At 36.3% G+C, this 23,431-nt stretch overlaps 2 protein-coding genes across 2 annotated transcripts; one reads left to right on the forward strand and one right to left on the reverse strand.

Annotated features, from left to right (window-relative positions):
* The first annotated feature begins 2,072 nt into the window (after positions 1-2,072).
* LOC141822271 (RING-H2 finger protein ATL3-like) lies at positions 2,073-2,871 on the forward strand. The gene has a single exon (XM_074709712.1). It carries the CDS (start codon positions 2,075-2,077, stop codon positions 2,864-2,866), a length of 792 nt encoding a protein of 263 aa, XP_074565813.1. The 5' UTR covers positions 2,073-2,074; the 3' UTR covers positions 2,867-2,871.
* Positions 2,872-5,533: 2,662 nt separating this feature from the next.
* Positions 5,534-23,291, reverse strand: LOC141816685 (phosphoinositide phosphatase SAC2-like). Its single transcript, XM_074704432.1, has 16 exons — positions 22,717-23,291; positions 21,809-22,013; positions 21,536-21,701; positions 20,686-20,908; positions 17,569-17,645; positions 17,235-17,422; positions 17,066-17,163; positions 16,794-16,927; positions 16,518-16,646; positions 12,060-12,495; positions 9,617-9,738; positions 9,398-9,508; positions 6,978-7,148; positions 6,520-6,675; positions 6,044-6,146; positions 5,534-5,899 (listed from the first exon to the last, which is right to left on the reverse strand). The coding sequence occupies exons 1-16, from the start codon at positions 22,807-22,809 to the stop codon at positions 5,795-5,797; spliced, it is 2,517 nt and encodes an 838-aa protein (XP_074560533.1). The 5' UTR covers positions 22,810-23,291; the 3' UTR covers positions 5,534-5,794.
* Positions 23,292-23,431: the final 140 nt, after the last annotated feature.

A 23,431-nucleotide genomic window follows, 5' to 3' on the forward strand; every position in this document is an offset into this window, starting at 1 on the left:
GGTTTTCATCCTCAGCACCAAGAGTCCCTTGTTTGAAGTCTATAGTGTTTACACTTAGCCCTCTATCTTCACACAGTTAAGCCTACAACAACTTCACATATATACAAATTCAATAAATTCTTCAATAAACAGTACTCAATGTAGTAAAGGGAGAATTTTATGTTCCATTTCAAAAGTTAGATGTTACATTCATAATCTAATAATTTAAATTACATTAAAGCCTAAACTATTATACATCTTCTAAGTCTTCTGAAGGCATTTCCTTTAGAATTTTCTCCAAACTTACAATATTTATAGGAAAATTAAGGGGCAAATGTCCAGCTTCTTGTAGTTGTTTAGTAGTCCCTGCAATTTCATATTTGATCATTTTGAATACACGATCACCAAGCGCATCATAAATCTTATGCTTCTCCTCCCCTGTTGCTGCTCTTCTCCAACCTTATAACTTTGAAGCTCTACTTCCTTAGCCTTCAGATCATTTCTCTATGCCTCCACATGACTCTCCAACTTCTCTATCTCTATCCTTCTCGATTGCGACTCAGATATCTCCCTCTCTAGTAATGTTCGTGTATGTTGTAGCTCGCCTTCCCGAGTGTACGAATCTGCCTCCACCCTTGCCTGCAAGTCTGCAGCATCCTTCTCTTTCTTCTCTTGTTTCTCCTTCTCTATAGCAACTTGCACCACTAATTCATGTACCTAGGTTTCACGTTGACTCTTTAATGAGGTCATTTCAGCCTGAAGAGTCTCTACTTCTTGATTTCGTATAAGTAGTTGTTCTGCTTAGGCTTGAAGCACATCTTGTAACCTCTTCACCTTCGCCGATGCCCCCTCCAATTCATGATTGGACTCTAATTCGGTTATTCAAGACTTCTGTTGTCATTGCGTCTCAAGGGCATCCAGACTTTGTCACATAGATGCTCTTCCACATACACATGGCATGTAATGAATGGAGTAGTAAGTAACGATTGTCAGATCTAGTTTTCTTAGATTGCAAACATAGAGATGCTCTTTTAAGCGGTTATATAAATCCTAAAGAAAGCACTCAACAGGGAGAGGTGATTCGATTTTCCTTCTTCTTCCTCTATTATTTTGTTGTTTTTATTTTTTTGAAATATTTATCCTAACTTGAGCATCGGAGTAATTACGCCGAGCTCCCTCGACGCTCATCTTAATTCTTATCTTACGGGAAATTGAGAGATCTGTCACCAATGGAAAATTGAGAGATCTGTCAGAATACTTAATCTTATGGGGATCATGCCCTATATATAGCTATGAAATCTTAATTTTGTTATCTGTTCATAGATATTTAAAAATTGAATTAACAAGTTCAACACATGTAAATTCACATCTAATAACATAAATCCTCACTAACCATTAATTAGATCACTTAATAAATTTATTTTTTAATAATATAAATTTACGTATCATAAATATATGTAAGTCCACCTAATAGAGATAAAATCTAACATTACAAAGTCAAGCAAGATCTCTGATTAAATGAAGGTGCGAACAAGCTCTGTGTGATATCTCTGATTCCATCTGTGTCGTGAACATTCAAGCATCCTGTTTCGAGAAGGTCATTTAGTGCCTTGACATTCGTATCCTCATCAATACTGATGTGGATGAAGGGCTACTAAGGAATCTAATTAAAGTGAAGATAGAGGACCCAGAGCAAATCATGCAGCTGTGCTAGTGCTACTGGGGATGCTCAAAAGAAACAATTACCATCAGTTTCAGAAAAAAGATAACCCTCTAAGTAAAGATATAATTCATCTGCATTTGAGCGAATCAAATTTTACCTCTATATTGAGGGTCTTTATAGAAGATCTCTCTCAAAACCTTGGAATGTAAGTAAATTAATCTAATCATTTATTAATCAAAAGTCAAGATTAACTTTACTTAAATTAACTAAATCCAAAGATAGTCAAACGCGTAGATTTCATTGATAACAATATCCAAAGAGAGGCATCAGCAGCCGCCTTCAGCAAACAGCTGCATTTCTTTCCTCTTTTCTTTCTATAAATCAAACTGCACGTAGTTACTTCTCCGCAGCTCAAATTCTAACTGTACGACCATGGACGGCGTCTCTAGGCTCTCCGTCTCCACAACCACCGCCTTCTTGATCGCCGGTGTCGTCGTCCTCTTCCTTGTCTTTCTCTTCCTCCTCTTGTGCTACCTCCGCGCCAACCGCTACTGGGGTGCCATACCCGTCTCCGGCGCCGCCCACGCCCGCTTTGCCCTTGCCCCCCGGCTCCCTTGCGGCGGCCTTGGCCTTGATGCCGGCGTCGCCCTCCCCCCGCCCATTGTGGTCCGCCCGGGGGCCTTCAAGGACGGCCTCGAGTGCCCCGTCTGCCTCTACGAGCTCGCGGTCGGCGAGGCGGCGACGCTGCTGCCCAGGTGCGGCCACGCCTTCCATCTCCACTGCATCGACATGTGGTTCTGCAGCCACTCCACTTGCCCCCTCTGCCGCACGCCGGCGGCGGTCGAGGAGTCAGAAATCGCCGAGTCCGGAGCTCAGTTGCTTAATTCGTCTCAATCGATTTTGAATACCACTGCAAGTTCCGATCTTTGTGCTAGAATTGGGGATTCGAACTCACAAGAAGGGACTTTTAGCGCTCCTTCAAGCGTGTTGCCGGTTGAGTCGGCATCAGATGAATCATTGCCTGCGAGTAGTCAAACAGGGGAGGTAAGCCTGACACCGACGCCGCCGCCGCCGCCGCCGCCGCCGCCGAAGTCAACATTGGGATTGTTCCCGTGGCTTCTCGTTCGTGGGAGCAGGACGCGTGGTGCCACGGATAGTCCAAGTGGGTGCGACGTCGAGCAAGGATTTAGTGGTCCTGTTTCGATATCTCCAACGAGTCCATGAATCCAGATATTCAAATCGAGCAAGGACTGTTTAATTCAAAGTTATTATCTTTAGTTTTTCTTTAGTTTTTCTGGAGTATAATTAACACTAGTAACATTTGGTTCTCTGATCAAAGTTGAATTGCAACGTTACTGTTTATATGTTTGAATTTATTACAATGTGAAACCTATGAATAGTCTAAAAATAGGAGTCGAAGAAGATAATATATCACATAAGCTTTACAATTTATCAAGTCTACCTTTAATTACTTATTTTCCCATTAAGCATAATTATTTTATTACCTATCATTCCTGTTTGAGATTGTCTACAGATGAGTTATCGGCGTTCTTGGCTCTAATGCTAGTGAAATCGCACAGGACCCGTGAGCGGGGAAGAGATGGTGGTGCTCCTGTCAAGCTGCAAAAGAGAGGGAGAGTAAGAACGGAGGCCATGAGGTGCTCTGACTCAGCCGTTCTGACGCTCAAGTCAGTCTGTCGATCAGAGATGAGAAGAAGATGAAGAAGTGTTAGAGAAGGAAAGTCTGGATGTTTGCGTATGTATGTACCTGTGCCCATGAGAAGCGAAACAATTATATAGAGTTATCAGAAGAGTTGTCCCATCACAGGAGATGTCTCATCTTCGATAAAGAGAATATTCCATCGCTATAATAGTGAAAGGTCCTATCACTCATGCTTGATACGACACCAAACCCTGCCATATTACACCATGTTGTATTAATAGGGTAGGTGGACTACCATCACATACTTTATTGTTCCACGTGTCCTTCTGGGGTCTGACAAGTCAAATGATGGAGTGAAAGAAGTAGGACTCAGAGGAACTGAGCTAACTGAGGAGAAGACCTCTATCGGGAGATCAAGGATTCAATTGGGAGTAGAACCAGTTGAACACTGAGTAGGACACCGAGTAGGTAATGAGGTCGAGTTGGAGCTCAGAGTTGAGTATTGATGAACCAAAGTTGAGCCTTGAGATGGGTCGAAGTCGAGTAAGAGGTCGGACACCGAGCTAGGGTGGGGAGCTCAGCCCAGAACTCAATTAGACTTTTAATTATTATTGTGTTATCTAGTCTAGTCACAAAATACTCAATTAGACTTTTAATTATTATTTTGTCGCCTCTAATCAAAGAGAAAACATCATTATATATATAATAAAAACTATGAAGCTATGAACATTGCATCAGTCAGTCTCTTATAAATTTTGAGATAGATGAAGCTATGATCATTACAATTTACCTTTAATTTTTACCATTTATAATATAAGTTATTATATACACTCGTATCTTTTGACTAAAAACATTTTTGTTGTCATCTCGATCTACACTATCATATCGATAATAACCAACTGATGTTACATGAACCAACCTAATTAATTTTTTTGGAAGATGATGTCTTTTGAGCATTCAAAGCTTATCGTTTGACATCTTTATTTGTCGCTGCTTATCGGTTGCTGAAAAAATGGTGCGGCAAGTGGGCCTGATTGTGATCGCCGTTGCAGACATGAGTGCGATGGACTGGGACAGTCATTCAGCCGGCTTGCGTTGAAAAAAAGGGAGGCTGACTAGGAGGAACGTGGATATATGCGGTCACAAATTAAGTGTGCGCATAAATTAACATTTATTATTATTATTATTTTAAAAAAACAAAAGTTAAATGAAGGTACTTGGTTTAACTAAACGCCAAACACCAAAAATAATGCATATTTATATTTTAATCTTTTATCTGATTGAAAATATTTAATATAATTAAATAAATATATTTTTTGTATTGTAACTAAATAAAATTATTTACTATGATATAATTAAATGAATATTATCAATTACAATAAAAAAAAACTATCTAAAGATTAAAAAAAACGTTTTAAAATTGATGTCGATAAGATTCATCACACCAAACACGATGGCGACAGTGCTTGAAGGATAACATAATAAGGTTTATCCGTGGATGTACGACAAGAATATCTTCAGTGGACATCAACGTCTTAACAAATTCTTAATCATGAAGATTGATGGGAGAAAGTCTCCTAACAAATTAATGCATGCAAATTGTATTGCAATTCATGTATAATCTAATTAAAAACGAGAAGAAAAAAACAATAACTTAATAAAACAAATTGTTAAATTAAATTAAATGTTGAAAATTAAATTGAGATCGATATAAAATGGAATGAATATCATTTATGATGAAAAAAAGTTGCGGAACTAGATGAAAATGTTGCGGAACTAATAATGATTTAATTAGAAGATTAGTTAGTTAATATTCTTACCAAGAGTATCAAAGAATAAATTATATTATCAATTTTTTTTATAAAAAAAAGTCAGCATCTTAAAAAAACTTAAAAAGGAAAGTTCATTAGTATTGAAACCTGCTCAACGATGGTTAAAGAAGGAAATTTTGCCTGAGCTGCAAAAGGTGTAGCAAAGGATTCTTCTTCATAAGATCATTGTGGAGCTTCTTCTTAAGATCATTAATACTATGTAATGAATACTTAAGGCATCTACCTCTTAAATTGAATCTTCCTATGATTTACAAGCAGTGGCGATTGGCAATCTTCATTGGATAATACTATGATTTAATTCACCCGTAGCCCAGAATAAGAAGTTTTTATCTAGCTCCACCTTTAAAGTGCTATTGACCCAAGACATGGAGCATCAGTATTAAGTTACATGAATAATTATATTTTTGACAACTTTAATTTTTACAAGTAATTATTATTGCATTCTTCTTGGTGTCGATATTTACAAACAAACAGAGCTTAGCCCGGAAAGAATTGTATCTATGTACCCAAAATACAATACATACTAATTATATTTCTGCTGAAAAACACGAAAAAGTTGAAAATTTATTCTAATTTGTTCATGTGGAAGATGGTGCAGATCGGACATTACAGTGGAATGCTCAGATTGATTTGTTTGACGTACGATGCACATCGACATCAATAGCATAGCGTCCCTCCATAAGCAACCCAGTGAGCAAATGTATCAGAAAATTCACCAGCATTGGAGCTTTCAGATGCTTGCCTGCCTTCTGCTTCACCGACCTGCATACGTGAACATGGATAATTTGTCATTGTTTGAGAGAGCACCGTAAACTATCGCGAAGAAGGATTCGGCAAAAATACAGGGTCTGGGAGTAAGTAACAGTAAAAGAAATCGTGCTGAAAAAATTATACAAGGAAACAAACCTCAATGCCGGCGCCCTCAATATTTAAGCTGCTAATTTCCTCTTCTCCTTCAAGAACATTTTCAGTGGAAACATTTGTCATTGGTGAGTTAATGATAGAGGACCTGCAACGCAAGTGAAAGGAAATGAATAGCAAAATGGGATTAGAATCGAAAGAGGCGTGTAGACTGATGGCCACAGCAATAACAAGCATAGTATGCTTACATGGGGGAAATTAAATGCTTTCATAATTTTATTTTGGTCTAAGCCATGTTTGCACGACTTGCAACGATTTTTAATGTTAAAGGTTTGAGTTTACGTTCATGCAAGCAACATGAAGGAATTCTTCCTCAAACAAAGATATTACTAGGATTGGTTGGCCAACACAATCGATAATAACTTATAAATGAAATGAGCCAACAGCAAAACGAATAGCAATCTGACGGGCCCTGAAGATTTTTTTATTTTTCACTAAAGAAGACAGTCATTGAAGATTACCTGTCAGAGCCTTCATCTTCACACGAATTGCCTGATGATGAAAGCCAATCGAAGTCAAGGAAGTTTGAACAGTTGGAGTCATTGAACCCATGTTTGCTGAAGCATATGTGCCCATTATCTGCAACTATTTGCCTCCTAGGAATTGTTGGCATGTAACTAATAAAGAGAACAGGAGACTATCATTAGACTATGTTTGTGCATAAGGAACATCTAAAAGCAGCAATTCTTGTTCCATAAGCTCCAATAATGCTGGAGTTTGACATACAACGGGAACTGTCAAAATTAAATAGTTTCACTAGAATTTCAGCTGCTAGATACTTCTGTTTTAGTAATCTGAATAAATAAGCAACAAAAGAAAATAGAAAAAAAAACTGTAGTTCAAGTAATTACCTTCTTGTTAGAAACCATAAGAGGAACTTAAAATGAGTTCACATGAGTAATAGTCAAGAGAAGCTCACCTGCAATATCGAATATCATTATCACAAGTTGAAATTTCAGGCGTGGAATCACAAAGACCCTTGGCAACTGAATCTTGTTGTATTCTCGCAGGGAATGCTGAAGCAGCAGGTTCATTTGATCCAGGATCACAAAGAATATTACCATCTGACAGCGATCTCTTAATAAATGACCTGAAAAATAAAAAGCTGAACTTTAACTTGGGAAGTGCTCCTGAAGTTACTAAGATATTTTTCACAGATGGGTAAGGAGAAGAAATAGCAATAGTGGGTGCTCTTATTGAAAATCAGTGCAACAACAACAACAACCAAATTTTATCCCACTAGGTGAGGTTGACGATAAGGATCCTTCTACGCCATTGGACTCTATCCCCTACTATATTATCATTTATATTTAAATAAAATTTATCTGATTTTATTATTGTTAACTAAGTCTTTTTTAGTCTTAGTCTTTTTCATTTAATATGCACATTTGTCATAGTTTCATATCGCTTAACTGGAGCATCTATTAGTCGTCTACATATATGTCTGTACCATCTTAAACATGTCTCCCTGAGTTTTCCCTTAATAAGGGCAACCTGACTTTTCTCTCTAATATTTTTATTTCTTATCTTGTCCATCTTTGTATGTTCGTACATCCACTTTAACATCCTCATCTCTACAACTTTCATCTTCTGCTCATGTGCTCGAGTTATAGCCCAACAACAACTCCATATAACATACCAGGTCTAACCGTCGTTTTACAAAACTTTGCTTTAAGTCTTAGACCTATTTTATGATCACAAAGAACACATGATGCTCTCCTTCACTTCAACCATCCCATTTATATTCTATGTAAGACGTCTCTCTCAATCCCTCCATCCTTTTGTAAAAATGATCATAAATACTTATAACTCATCATCTCCTATTTTAACAGTTATCTCATTACGTCTAATATTACTAAACTTAAATTATATATATTCTGTCTTTACTCTACTAAATCTAAAACTTTTCACTTCTAGGATTTCCCGTCAAGATTCAAGTTTAATATTTATTTCTTTACGTGTCTCATCTACCAAAACAATATCATCTGTAAATAACATGGACTGTGGTATCATATCTTAAATGTGTCCAATGAGTTCGTACATGATTAGTGTAAAAAGATAAAAACTTAGAGTTAATTCTTGATATAATCCTATCTTTATGAGGAAGATTTCAGTTAATCCGTCTAAACTCTTCACTCTTGTCATTACATTCTCATACATATTCTTAATGTGTTCATCTAATCCTACTTGAGGTGCATATATGCTAATTATATTAATAATTTTTTTCGACACCGCTATCTTGAGATCTATAATTCTATCTCCTTTCTAACTATTACTACATTCTTTAGCGAATTACCGACAACAATACCTACTCCATTTTTTGTTTTACTCTTTCCTGTATACCATAATTTAAAACTTGAATTCTCTAATATATTTGTCTTCTCTATCCATTTTATCTCTTGTACACATAAAATATTAATTCTTCTCATAATCATCGTTTCTACTACTTTTATTGTTTTATCAGTAAGTGTTCCTAGATTTCATATTCTAAATCTTAGATAATTAGATTTTCTATAATATTAGTTCTATATTTAACACTACACCCGAGTTCTCATAGAGATGTAACGGTCCTTACCAAGACATTATAGTCAAACCCTGCAACACGTTCCTTACGGGGAACATCCTAACATTAACACAATAGTTTGACGAATCCATTCATTGAATATTTGTCTATAAGTCCACGCTGGCTGACAACCTAATGCGCAACCCTCGCCCTTTTTCAAACGGGCTTGGGATCGGCTTTGGCGGGTTTTATTGGAAATCAGTGTAAGATTTAAAAATTCTTAATTGCAAAAATGTTTACATGGAACAACATAATTGAAACATGAGCAAAAGCAAAGTGTTGCATCAACATCCAATACTTGGTGCACAACAAGCATACAAATTTATGCTATCTCTACTATGTGACTCTATTATTTGCTTCTCTACAATCCTAGTGGCCAAATTGAATTCCATTGCAACATTAGATAATGTCACATTTTATTAGATATATATATGAATTTCCATTCTTTCAATTAAAACCATTGGAAATATATAAAATCAAAATAAAACTAAGATCAATGCAATTATAAAGATGAAGCTAGTTTTCCTCTCTTATCCCAATCTATGATTATGGAGGGTTCTCCTCTTAAAGAATCCAAGGAAATATTGTGTTATCTTGTCTATTGGTGAAATCTAGTTATCCAATACTTTAACTACCAAGAACGTAGTGTACTTCTTTGGCATGTTGCCAACCAACTTGGCATCCGGTTACATAAAGATATACCTTGCATTATCTACCTGTAGGAAATATACCATGCATTATCTACCTGTAGATCCTATACTCTAAACAAATTATACCTTGCATTCTCATGAGAACGTGCATTGTGCCTTCCAGTACTGTAATGTTGATCAGAACTCAGCTCCCAAAGTGCTGGTTTACCCTGGTGGGGTTGGAAATGACCCAAGAATCTACAAATTTCAGAAAGTTATAAATGGAGACTATTGCCAAGGAAGTGTTGCTATAGGACACTGCAAGGAGCTTAATGATAATCAATTGGTAAGAATGTAAGAACTCACAAGTTAATAGCATCTTGCTTCTCTCTATCCATATAGGCATTTCTGTAATAGCGTTGTATTGTCCTCAATAACTCCTGAGACTGGGTTGCAGCCTTCCATTGACCTCTTCTTTCAGAAAATATCTGAACACCATAAAAAAATAACTAATGATGTTGTGATCATGCAGAATATTTTCATTTTATAGATAGGCTATGGATAATCAAGCTAGACTTTATTTTCTTCATTCATCCATATATATTTTGCCAAAAGGGACTGCATTTATATTGTTAACCTGGGAAATTCCAGATACATTCAACTAAGAATAGCTGTACTGAGGACAAATTAATCCTTTACCTATCGAAAAAAAAGTGTGAAGGAAATTTTTATATCAGAACTTCTCAAGGAGTGAATCAAATTAGGAAATTAAGTATTTACTAAAGATGATGAATTAGGTAGAGAAGGTTTATACATTTTTCATATTTTTAGTGAATGGACAATAAAGACTACTAAAAGAAACTCATGTAGAGAATCTAGTACAGCTAAAGATTTAATTAGGAAACTCAAAAAATCAGCTAAGCCAATGAAAAGCTAGACTTATGCAACCAAAATACTTCAACATGCAAAGAGTGGACTTCTTTGCAAACAGTTATAGATGTGTCAACTAGAACAGTCAAGCTGCTTGTGGCTCAGCAAAGGCAATTTGGTCATGTCAGGCACAACCTAGCCAAAGATGAGTCGGTCCATGCCTAGGAAGAGAAAATGCCATGGTTCATGTTAGATAGTTAGGCTATAGTCTGTAATAATATTGGGCATGATTTAGCCTAACAAAGTGTAGCCCGTGGCTAAGCCCATCATGCGAGTCAGCACACGGGTTGGGTTGGGCATGGCCATGTGCCCAACTCACTCGTTTTGCTTCTTTATAAATCAAGGTTTAAAATATCGAGTCGTGCCGAGGTTTAAAATACAGTTCCGGTACCGTATCATACTATGTTGGTATAATTTTGATATTTTTAAAATATAAAATATATTAACTAAAATAAAAAATTTAATCTAAATATTTAAAAATAAAATATTTTTTTTAAAATTAATAGGATAATTTTACGAGGCTTTAATTAAACTTATTTAAATTATCCCCAACTATAGCTAGGAGTTGATTATTAAAACCTAAGTAAAAAAAAACCAATACTAAGATTGCGACTGGGCAAGCTCGACCGAGGGCACATGCGACCCACGCGACGCCTCCGGAGGCATCGTCGGACCCGAGCAACGCCTCTGGTGGCATCGTTGGACTTGGGCAATGCCTCCGGTGGCGTCATCGAACTCGCACAACACCTCCGGTGGCGTCGCCAAGCCCGCACGATACCTCCGGATGATATCCCAGCCGGAACGTTGGTGCCGACGTCGGTAGGCTAGCGGAATGAATTTTTCGCTGGTATTGAGCAATACGGCTCGAGATTTCAATCCTTGTTATAAATAGCCTCACCTCTTTGTTCAACCCTCAATCCATCATCCCCCCTTAATCTCTTAGTCATCCATTATCTAAATCAATCATACTTCTACAATCTTGGTTGTGGATTCATATCCACTCCATTGCAAATATCATCAATGGAGAGGACATGAGTGATAGTCATGATCATAAGCAGTGCAAGTCACTATTGGCTATCTCCACTAGTTGCATTGTCATCTCCACCAATTGTCACTAAACAACTAATAAAATGATTCTTTAGGCCCAACAAATTCAAGTTGTGCCGACCACAACCCAACAAGAACCCATAGTTACATCAAAATTGAGGTCATCCTTACCCAAAGGAAAACAGGCCTAGGCGAGCACAAGCCATCCCTAGCCAAGGCATAAAATGAAGGTGTAAGATAAGCTTTATAGTAAACTCAATATCTCATAGTTAATCATCTATTTCAAATCAAAATTATTTTTCTACATTATTTTCATAGTCTCTCTCACATTAGAATTCTAACCCTAAACAATTATGCAAACAAAATAAATGTATTATCATATTCAAACATCAACAAGAATATTGCCACTAATTTCCTGAAGGATAAGTGAGGGCACTTTATAAACATATAGCTTATAGCTTCCAGTGTGAAGCTATGTCACTTAAGTTTGTTATAGGTCAACAAAATGAGTGCAACAAATTGTGAGGAAATAAAACAAACATGTATTTAGAGTACATAGGAGCGTGCCCATACAAGGAAGACATGTTTCCCAAATAAAAAAATATGCACCATACAATGCGTAGCACAATTCATATAAGATTGTGACTTGTAAAATACACTAGCCAACCATGAGTTATTTAAGGAAATAAATAAACTACACTTAAAACCTAGGAAGGGGGAATTAAATTTCAAAAGTAATTAACAAAAAATAGCAAGGATGTCATATAATAACTTTTTCCATGAACAGTATATCCCTCAAAGTAAATATTATTTATCTGATGCATTTTAATACCTTGTTGTGCGCAGCAGAACCTCCATACTGTAGGGAAAGTGTGTCCCCCATTCTTTCATAGATATCCATCATATCATCAGCTAAAGGGGAATCTGGATCAACTTTTGGAACATCTATATATCCCAAGGCATGAAGCTGCTGGCCAAGTGCAGCCAAACCATAGGCATATTGTGCAACATTTGTTCGATCCAAGCAATCAATACAATTTGTTCGAAGGACGCCACTTTGAAGCCTTGGTGGATTTGCCAAGTTGACTTTGCACTCAAATTCATCTGCAGAATAGTCATTATGAGAAGTAGCAGGGTTATGTATTTCATTGGCTGAATTATCAACATTGTGTTTGGTTTTGTCCCCAGAGTATTCACTTTGAGATATATCTGAGTTCTGCCCTTCATCTCTCCAGGAACTGCCATAAGAACCAATGGCAACTGATACCCTGCATTGTTTATTGCATGACAATTTTCTTAAATCATGTCTCATGTAGGATATCCACGAAGTAGTTCAAATGCATAATAATGTGGTAGTTAACAGCAGTTCAACCTCATAGTTTCCAGTATGCTGCTTTGAGATAATTAAAAAGCCTAGTGGTCTCAGTCTATTCTCAATCTATCGTTTACCACTGCCATTTTGATCAAAGCATCTGAACGACTTGACAATATATAATAATAAATATGGAGGAAAGCTATCCTCTACTGCTATCCTCAAAAGAGGAGAAAAGCAAAAGGAAGAGCCTCCGAACTAATTTTGGATACATTGAAGATAACCAAAAGGGAAATAATCAATGATGACTCAAACTTGCTGCTGGAATAATATATCCCAATCAATAGAACTACATATCTTTTAAATACAATGTACTACGGCTGGCGTTCTTTATCTTCAGCTTTCAGTTTTTCTTGCAATTGCAAAGGCCGACTGTCAGAACACTTTTAGCCAACTATTGAAGCATTTAGCTACGTATATAGGTCCAATGTGTTTCCTTAATTGATTATGAACTATAAATTAGTATTTCAATCCTTTTATTACTCTCACCCTGCTGCCATTCGAGAAGACCTTTCTCTCTACTATTGCTACTTCACTCATCTCATTCTCCATTTCCACCCTCTTAATCACTTTTTCTATCTGCAAAATCATTTTTCTTTTCCATCCTCTCATTGATCCTCCTTGGCATCATCAACGTTTAATCATTGATGAGCGTTGAAGATTTTCCTGCTGCTTTTCATGCCCAAGCTCAATAACCCCACCAAATCCCAGTCCATTTGTCCATTATCAATCAATCATGTGATGGATTACTTTCTCCAATATATATATATATATATATATATATATATATATACACACACACACACACACACACACACACACACACACACACACACATGGTTGAAGAAGTAGCTAAATTCATCCCTACTTTCCACTGCTCCAACAACTTAAATTCTCCAGCCACTTGGTGGTAGGCAATCCTCCAGTGTTGATTGATTGCTTCTGTTTAGCATTAATTGCTTGCTTCTATTAGCACCGTACAGTGATATTGGTCTTAGTCGCTCAAAAACATCAATTTTATTTCACATAGAGGATTAATACTGGTTTTCTCTCCAGATGAAAATATTAATTTTGGTATTCACATATCACAGTAATACATGCAATGTGAGAAATTTCTTGTACAAGATCTGAGGCTTCAGTTTCTCCCTCTACTTGTTGTTGCTGTTGTTAAAGTTTTAATTGGTAATTAAAAAATCAATTCTATCCACCATTATCTCAAATTTTTGTTATATGTAATATTTTTGATTCCATAAAATTGTGGTCCTCAATATAACATCTCGCTAGATTCAATTTGAAACCATGTGTGGCTGTCAGTGATCATGTGTGGCTGTCAGTGGTCATCAAACAAGATGAAGACAATTTGATCCCATATATTTATTTCAAATTTGTTTTTGCTCATATTCTATATTTAATAGTAATATACAGCTTTGCTTAGTTTTTGTGCTTAGAGTTCTCTATTCATTCAGATTTCAGTTAAATTCTATCTTTTGGATCAGTTTGCTTGGATGGAAGATACGAGGGAGGAGGGCAAAGTAACAATCATAATCATAGAACTCTACACTTGTATCATTCAGCATTTGAGTATATATAGTTTTGGGAATAAACTGAATTGTATACACTGCATATCAATAAGATTCTAAAGAACAAGGCGATAATCTTTCAGTAGACATTACTTTAAGTTCATCATGTTAAAAACATGTTCAATTTAATTAATTTAATACTAAAATGTATTATTCCAAGCTGGAGTTTGGTGGTTGATGAGAATGAGATGATTTTGGAATTGTGCTGATAGGGAATTGGAGGTGGAGGGAGGAGATGAAAAGAAAAAGAAGAGAAAAGAAAGAAGTTACATACCTGGCGGTAAAAAAAATTTAAGTATCATTATATGAGTTTTGGTCCCTGACTCAAATCAAATGACACAATTTGCACATTATGTTGTGCTGTGCTGACACTCAACACACTTTGGCATGCATTGAAACATACTGAGATAAATTTATATGCTTTTATTAATTTTAAACTCTTTCATTTATTGCATTTAGTTATTGAAATCAAAATATTAATTACATAATCAATTGAATTAGACATTTATGTGACACCTAAATTGTGGAAAACATTTATGTGACACCTAATTGTAGAAACTAACCAAATATATACTTTGCAGCTAATAGTTAAGATAGAAAAAAAAAGCTCTAAACATGCATGTCTAAAAAAAGATGAAAAAAAATAAGATAGTGTACAAATGAAAAACATTATGACGATGCCTAAAATGCATTATATAATTTGTTCTCTTATTTAGTAAGTGGAAATTTAAAAGTCTGTTAGATACATAATAATGAAAATTTGCTTCCTGAAAATGGTTGTCAAAGAATTAAAGAAATTATAAAACCTTGGGTACGAAGCAATTTAATCAAACCAAATTTGAACAATAATCATATATTGATTTGATCATCATAGAGAAAATGAGAGTAGAAAATTGGCTTCGCCATTGTTATTCTAGACTAAGGATTTGGTAGTTCTATGAAAACTATGCTCTCAAAAAATATTTGAGAGAATATTTTTCATGGTGCGATGAAAAATCATGATTAAGAGATATTTTCTTTTGTTCAACAGAAAATATAGATTTTTTTTAAAGAAAATGACTTCCTTTGAAAAATAGTAAAATTTATTTTCTTTGACCCATTTGTAATCTCTTCGCTTTTAAAAACTCTCTCCATTCTCAATCTAATGCAATCATCCAAGCAAGCCAATAAATTCAAGTTGTCTACCTAAGATGGGCAACCTAAGTGGTCCAGTCAAGTCAGAAGATCTTGTTAGTCCAATTGGGTCATAAGTCAATTTAAGCCACATGAGCTCGCGAGATGAATCTAGCAAGCCGAGCAGATTGGGCAATCCAAGTATGCAAGTAGAGTTAATCGATTTAATTAGTTTAGTTGCTTAAGTCAACTGAGTTGGACCAAATGGGCCAGACAGGTTGGGTGGGACTATCAAGTCAATCAAGCTAGTTGCATTGAACAAGCCGAATCTAGCCGATTAGATTACACAAGTCAAGTGTTCAGCTAGACTGAGTAGGCTTGGCTTGTTCGCAGAGGCGATCAGGCTAATAGAGTCCAACAAGCAAATTCAACTAGTCAGATCAAGCCTCTAATCAAGTTGATTAGGCTTGGTGAGTCAGGTGAGTTGTCAGTTTGTGTAAACCAAGCAGTATGGGTGGTTTGGGCAATCAAGTGAGTAAGTAATTTGATAAGGTTGAGTAGGTCCATTTATTCATTTGAGTTGGTCAAATAAGTCAAGTAGGTAAGTCAGGCGGAGGTTGCTTAGGCCAATTGGTCGAGTTGGCAAGTTATGTCAGCGATCAGGTGAGTTGGACAATTTGTTTGAGGCAGGAGGTTGATTAAGTGAGACAATTGATCAGGCTATACTGCCTACCTATTACAGTCGATCAGGCTATACTGTCTACCTATTTGGTTTGATGACAGAAGGCTAGAGACGATTGATCAAGCTAGACGATCAATTGGACTACATAGTTAGTCAAACAAGCTCATCGGGTCACCCAATCAATCCACCTAACATGCTGAACCTACAAAAGGTGAAATTATTTTCCCCTCTGTACAAAAAAAAAAAGAAAAATATTTTTCAACATATTTTAATATCACATCTAAATAGTAGAAATAAATCTATTTTCCATAAAATGTTTTTAAAAAATAGTTTCCACAAACAAATCATTTTGCAGCAATAGAGCTAATCAACATTGAAATTCTGGTTCTTCTAAATGTAACTAGTTTAGATTGGGTTCTATTTTATTAGTGATTCAAACTTTTTGTGCTGACAAATAATAAAACTGAATGCTAATCATGAAACCAAAAGAGAAATCTAAATTAGCAATAATAAAAACATAAAGTTACAAAAAGAAATCCTTACCCAATATCTGTCGGCAGATCAACATCTTGAAATTTCAAGGACGGTGGTAATTGGCAATAAAAAATTCCAGTTAGATTTATGGCATATTCTGCCACTTTTCCTAACATTTCCAGCACATTTTCACCTTTCCTAAATATATTTCAGTAGCTAATGATCAGTTGAAAGTTGAACAGGTCATGTAAACAAAAATTACAAAAAGCACAGTTAATAACTCACTTCTTGCTCAAACAGTAAAGATTATATAAAAAAAAGAGATTGATTATCCCAGCTATGTACCTTCTAGATTGTTTTTGGATATCCCAATGCAAGAATTTCAAGCGCTTTTCACCTGGCAAATCTTTATTTATAAGATCAATTGCATTACTGAATTCTGCACGAAGCAAAGATTCCCGCGGCTTCTTTTCACATGACTGATTATGTAGAACAAACAAGTAATGATATTACATGAATACTAAAAATCTCTGACAGCAATGACGTATAATGTACAGAAAATGGAAGATATAAAATTTAGGTTTCTTATTTCTTAGAGAACATAAGAAATTCCCTACCTTAATCAAATTCAAAATAATAATAGGGTTTCCATATCTCTTCACAAGATTTTCAAAGTGAAGTATGGTAGCTTGGAAGTTCTTGTCCTTCTTGTGCACTGAAAAGATGTTTTTACGTGTTAGTTACATGTATAATATGACAAAGTTAATGCAAGAGTTTGAAACTTACAGACAATATCAGGCCTAATGTTTAGCTTTGAAGTTTCCTGGGACCAGAAAAGTGGTATTGAACCTCGATTCTGAACAACTGAAGTTATTTCTGACGGCATCTCTTCAACAGTATCTTCACATACAATCTGTTCTGTCTCAACATCGTTGGCTACTCTACCCTTCTCGTTGACACCACGTTTTAGGTACCTAATCCAGGAAAAAGTTATACGAAATCATTGACCAAAAAGATATGGACAGATTACAGGACCCTTAAGTAACAACTTTATTATTTTGACAACATGTGTCTGTAAATGAAACAAGTCTTTTAAGTAAACTAGATGTTAATTAATCACCTGGTGCCTGCGAAATGGCGTGAGCGCCTAGCAATGAGTGTAAACTTAAAATTTTTGCCACAGGCTGAGAGCCTAACCTGAAATCAAACAGCGGCCATAGTATTCTTACACTAATAATAACTGATTGAGTGACAGATATTTGATAAGAACAAAGGAACATTTTCCATTGGCCAAACATAGAAAAAGGAAGCTCCAACTTAGAGAAGAAAATTTAATACTTTTTTGGTTTGGCACCCTAGTGCAGAACCATATGTAGATACACAGTCTGGAGAGGCAAGGAACTGTATTAAAATGATTATACCAACATAAGTTGTCAGTATAAGAGTTGCAAATTTACAATGGGGGAATATTATTTAACCTAAACAGCAAAAATAAATTATAAACTCAACTATTTGGGATTGGTTATTGAGCTTTATGTAAGGCTCCATTATTACAAATATCCCAAACATGAAATCATTTTCAATAGTATTACTATTTTCACATTTTCACCCTAAATGATTCCACTTGTTTTTTCTGACATCTTAATCTATTTTTCTTGTTTTTATATAGTAGAATGTCTTATTTTATCTAATCCAGTAACCTCACACATCTATCACATTATGATCTCATGACATCAATTTTTGCAAGAATTTGTCGGCATAAGACTTACTAAACTATGCCTATATTAAAATACTCAACCTAAGACCATATTTATTGTGCAAATTATTAATAAATAGATATTAAAGGATACAAATACCTATTTTTGTATGACATTGATCTCTATGTAATAAATTTTCTTTGAAAAAGAAGCTATGGGGAAACTTATAGATGCAAACAATATTATTGTTAGGGAACTAGTTGTAAAAACCATGTATTTAAAAGGTTTAAGCTGCAATATTACAATGATAAATAATAACACAGGTAGAGGGAACTGTGAAGAGTAAGCAGCCCTAATGTTTTCCTCAATAACTTCTACCTGATAGCAAAGCTTCTCTTTCTAGGATTAGAATTTTTCCAAAAAAGAAAAGTATTCTGGCCTCCCCCTCATCTCTTGATCTCTCTATCTGTGACTCACCTCCACACTAGTCACCAACGCCCTCCTACTCACATGACATGAGCCTAGAGTCACGCAAACTTAACTTCTATACTCATGCGTCATGTAATAGTAGGCTATAAAAATCCTTCGCCTCACACATCAATCCTTAAGCTGTCACCTCGACCATGATGGAATCCCTCATCCTAAGGGTTCATTTACTTGGATAAGAGATATAAGGGAAAGGAGGAAAAGTGACAAAAAGATGTACATAAATGATGGAGCTTCATCTGAAATTATGTGTCTTTCCACCTTCCCTATCATATCTTCCATTCAAGTAAACAAAAGGTAAGCAATGAGCCAACCTCTCAATCAAGCTCTCCTTCCACCACATCTATGAGCCCCCATTGCATTCGACCAAGCACCTCTACAATAAATCATGTCCTTAAGAAGCTTCTTTGCCTCCTTGATCCCTTTGGTATCAAAGTATTCTTCAAGCTATATAACCAAAGTCTTGGCCAATTTGCCACTACTTGTTCAATGTTTAACAATTGCGCAAATGATCCAATGTGATATGAGAAAAATAACCTAATGGTTGAATATCAAAGCCAACAACAATTTGTTGGTGAGGAGGAGCAATAGTTTCCTTATCATGGTCTCTCTTCCAATCACTTAAGAGACATTGTAGAACAAAGAGCAACGACTCTCCCTTTGAAGATTAGAAAGCAACAATGAAACCAAGCAGAGGGAGCCTTTGCTTGCAAGCCAATCGCTTCACTCCCTATAAGGTCTTCCTAGGAACATGAGCATTGTCATCTTACACCTCCTCAACAACCAAGGTCTCACATAGGCGCAAGCACCTCCACTGCCAACCATTTCTCATGACCTGATAGCCTGAAGACAACTGTGGCTCATGCAAACGCGATTACTACCACACCACCACTGTCAACGTTAATTAGTGATCTGACAACATGACAACCATGCCTTATGTAGAAATGCCTCTAATGATAATTCCATATTCAAAGGCCCAAGAAAAGGGATGCCCGACATTGCTCAAGCAGCAACAACAATAAATGTTATTAGTACTGTAGTTGATCAGGTATGCAATGAGCAGGAATTATAATAAAGGGAAATGCAACAATACGAGCAATTTGTAGAAGTGGTGCACATTTAGCTTGGCACTTTGATTGACAACCCCATTTAAGGGTGAACCTTTCTCCCATTGCTTGAATCTAAGAACAGTGATGTCTCATCCTAACATGGCTGACCTTCCCTAAATAGAAGGAAGATGCCTAGATCAAAGAAAGGCCAATTTATTTAGCCTAATAGGCAACCAACATAAAAGCACCGCCACTCGCAGCCTTGGCTTGTGACCTGACTAGCTACGAGTTTTAGTAACACATTAAGTTTTATTTCATCTGCATTCAGTATTATCCTTTTATATTTATGAGAGTTTCTATAATTTAATGTAAAAAAATGGATAGCAAAAATATCTACAGATTCTACACTCCAATGTGAGAGAGACTTTTAAGGACCTGATCATGAATTTACAAGCTTTGAAGTATAATGTTACACTAAGTGCATAGTTGAAGGGGAGAACAAATGGAAAGAAATTCTATATTTTTCCTCATTAACTTATGCGGTCGTAATAATGCCTTATATGCCTGATCAACATAATTCAAGATTAGATCAAGCAGTCAAAATCATTCTTAATTAGTAAAATGAATACAATCAATCACTTGCCATCCTTTGTTGAATGCTCAGCTTCAATTATGGGGCTCCAGTAACAGCAAAAATCAGATGTTAAACTATTCAAGAGCACACAAAAAGTAGTTTCTATGCACAACAAAAATCACATAGCAACAAAGAAACAAGCCCAATATTACATTAGTAGTGGTACTAGAGGTGATTTTCAACGATGCTCACATACAGGAAGCCTCATATATTTTCAACTTGTACAAAATTGATGTTCTCATAATATTTAGTAGTCATTAAGTACCTAGATGATAACATAGACTACTCCCAAGCAAGCAAAGATAGATCTAGAATGGACAGTGCCTACAAAATCATGACTGCAATCAGGCATAAACTGGACAAATATGTACCTGCTTAAAAAAACCATGAATCAGTGCAACTGTCCATGTAGTATTTTTGAGAAGCATGCGTACACCACGTGTCAAGAACTCATTCCAAACAAACATTGTTTCGTACAGAACTTGTCCTGTGATGCCATCATATAGGTTCTTCTGAAGACTACGCATTATATTGTACGAGTAACTGAAGAAGAAGTCCTTTGTGAGATCCACAGTGCAGAGTAGCTTCTTGTATCTATGTAACAGATAAGAAATACAAGTTGTGAATAGTTCTGCAAATAAGACAAATAGAATGGCACAGAGGTAACAGTTATCTCCACAATCACAGAAACTACGAGAAACCTCTATGTATTTCTTCCAATACAACAAATCATATAAATCTTACAACAATGCAAATACTGATTCGGAGATCTAAAGTTGTCTGGTAAAATTGAACCTGACACTTAGGCCTCCAGAAACTGTAATGACTCCAATGGTATAATTGAAGGTTACATCAAAAAATGTTTATACAAGAAGTTAGTACTTTTACACAGCAACAGTACTGAGTATAAGAAAAAAAAAACTGGGTGATGGTATACAAGACAAACAAATAGCACATAGCAAATAGACAACCCGATAATGGAGTAATTTGATTGATACTTTACATAAAACTCCACATTGCATTATGGTAGTGATTGAGGAAAAACTTCCTGGCACTTAAATAAAATTTGTTGTGATGTAAAATACCAAAATTTAGAAATGGCCGTTCAAGCTTATAAGAGTTTGGGATACAATAACAATCAATTCTTGAAGATAAGCACGGTGTACATAAAAACTACAAGTGTACAGAGCACATTTTTCACATGAAGAATGGACAAAAGACCTGTTTTCATCCTTAGAATAGGTCACAGCAGATCGCACAGTAGAATTTGGAATGATAATCATTTTGCTTTTGGAGACACCATATACATCGTGACCATAAATGTTGCCAATCTTCCTTCTCTTGGTAATGAGAAGCATGTAGTAGGGGCCAAGGAACTTGACAAATCCTGCAAAGATGTATTTCAGAAGACCTTAATGCTAAGTGTTTGGAAATTGTGTTTGAAACCATGTTGCAAAATTATCCAAGTTCAGAATAAATAGAAGCTTTACATACCCGCAATACCATAACATTTGGTCACAAATTTTAATCCACCTGTTGCTATGTTACCCTCATGTACTCGCTTCAGCAAGTCATTACATTCAACAGTAGAGTACGTTGTCGGGTCCTCACGAATGTTCAGCTCAGAGGGTTCTAGCCTATCAATTATTAACACCCTCCATTGTGTTTTGTTACTATTGCTTCCTACTATGTAGAATTTCTGCAACAAAGTAAACAGGTATCTAAATTAAACAAAAGAAGGAATTAACTACTGGATAAAGACTTTTATCACTGATGCAGTCCAATAATGAGTACTTCAACAGTCTAACTAAATAATCTATAATTTTAGATCCATCAAGATGTTTGACGAGCAAGGAAAACTGGAAATAAACCATTAAAGATTGTTGAACTGGTCAAAATCACTGGGAAGCATCTTGGAAGGAACATAAATACCCAGTTTTTCTGCACAAAGATTCGTATGAATAGTTGTAAGTCGTAAGGGGGAGAATATGATCCTATTTTACTGCTCGATGTATTAGCAAACTTACTGAACAGGAACAATAGAACAATTCAATATTATTTTTCATGAGCCACTGGCTATCAGGCTTAGCAGATAGCAGAAATCAACAAGGAAATTGCTATGCGTGATTTTCTCAAGGAACTTCAAGATCAACAATTTTACGTCTTTCAAGAAAGATAATATAACGAAGCTTGAGAAGGAACATAATAGAAGTAACGATGGAAAAAACAACCATGATCCCCATCAACAGACAGGAAGAAAGCGAATTTCCTAATAGTGGTAGAGTACTACAAGCTCCGTTTCAAAAGAAAAATCATTACTTAAGGTGAACAACATCGAAAAAATCATTAGGTAGTACAAACAAGTAATCCAGATCCATCTGTTACGAGGAGTCCCAACTCACCATATGAGTCTCATAAAGCCTAAACTTCTGGAGGCAGCAACTACTGGCGGACGCAGCGTTCCCCAACTCCCTCGCCTCGCTGTGCGCCGCCATCGGATCCACCAACCCTGAGCTCCTCTGACCGAGAGAGGCGGCTGGCTCGCTCGCACAAACCTTACCGCTCCGTCGCCTCCATTCACGGGAGAGGCGCAACTGCGCAAGCAAGCAACAATTCTCCAGGAAACAAACCGAAAATAGGAAAGAAAAACAACACGATAGTAGGCCGGGGGTATGTCGCTGTAAACAACTTGCAATCTTTCCAAAAACAAAAACTTTCTGCTGCAACGGCACAGAACCGAATCAAAAGCCAGCAAGGAAAAGGAAAGAACTTGGTTCTCTCTTCTTTCCTCGCAAAAAAAGAATCTCAAAGAATAGATCAAAAAGTAGGACTCTGCAATTTCCTCCGGGATCTGGAAATGGAATCTCTCACAATAATTTGCAGGCGGAACTCGGAAGTAGCAGTCGCTATAAGAGAAACCGAGGCGAAGGTAAGCCACGGAAAGGGCGAGCGACGGCTTCCACGAAAAAAAAAGAACAAAAAAAACTCAAAAGGCAAGTAAAATGCAGCGCAAAATTTGAGCATTTTCTGACGCCGTCATCTTGTTCACACCACGATGGATGAGAGAGCAGAATTGTGAGGTGGAGTGATCTTCGCTTATCTGGCAGCTCTTATCGA

This window comes from Curcuma longa, chromosome 2, assembly GCF_044706935.1.
Source record: "Curcuma longa cultivar G26 ecotype Majalengka, Jawa Barat chromosome 2, ITB_CL_G26_1.1, whole genome shotgun sequence".
In the NCBI taxonomy this organism is placed as follows: domain Eukaryota; kingdom Viridiplantae; phylum Streptophyta; class Magnoliopsida; order Zingiberales; family Zingiberaceae; genus Curcuma; species Curcuma longa.

Excerpts from the sequence above, each read along its gene's own strand:
- LOC141822271 (XM_074709712.1), top strand. The coding sequence starts at position 2,075 with ATGGACGGCGTCTCTAGGCTCTCCGTCTCCACAACCACCGCCTTCTTG.
- LOC141816685 (XM_074704432.1), bottom strand. The coding sequence starts at position 22,809 with ATGGCGGCGCACAGCGAGGCGAGGGAGTTGGGGAACGCTGCGTCCGCC. Across the intron at positions 9,739-12,059 it reads GTTCTGCTGCGCACAACAAG|ATATTTTCTGAAAGAAGAGG; the intron begins GTATTAAAATGC and ends TATGGTGTTCAG. Across the intron at positions 5,900-6,043 it reads TTGAGGGCGCCGGCATTGAG|GTCGGTGAAGCAGAAGGCAG; the intron begins GTTTGTTTCCTT and ends TCACGTATGCAG.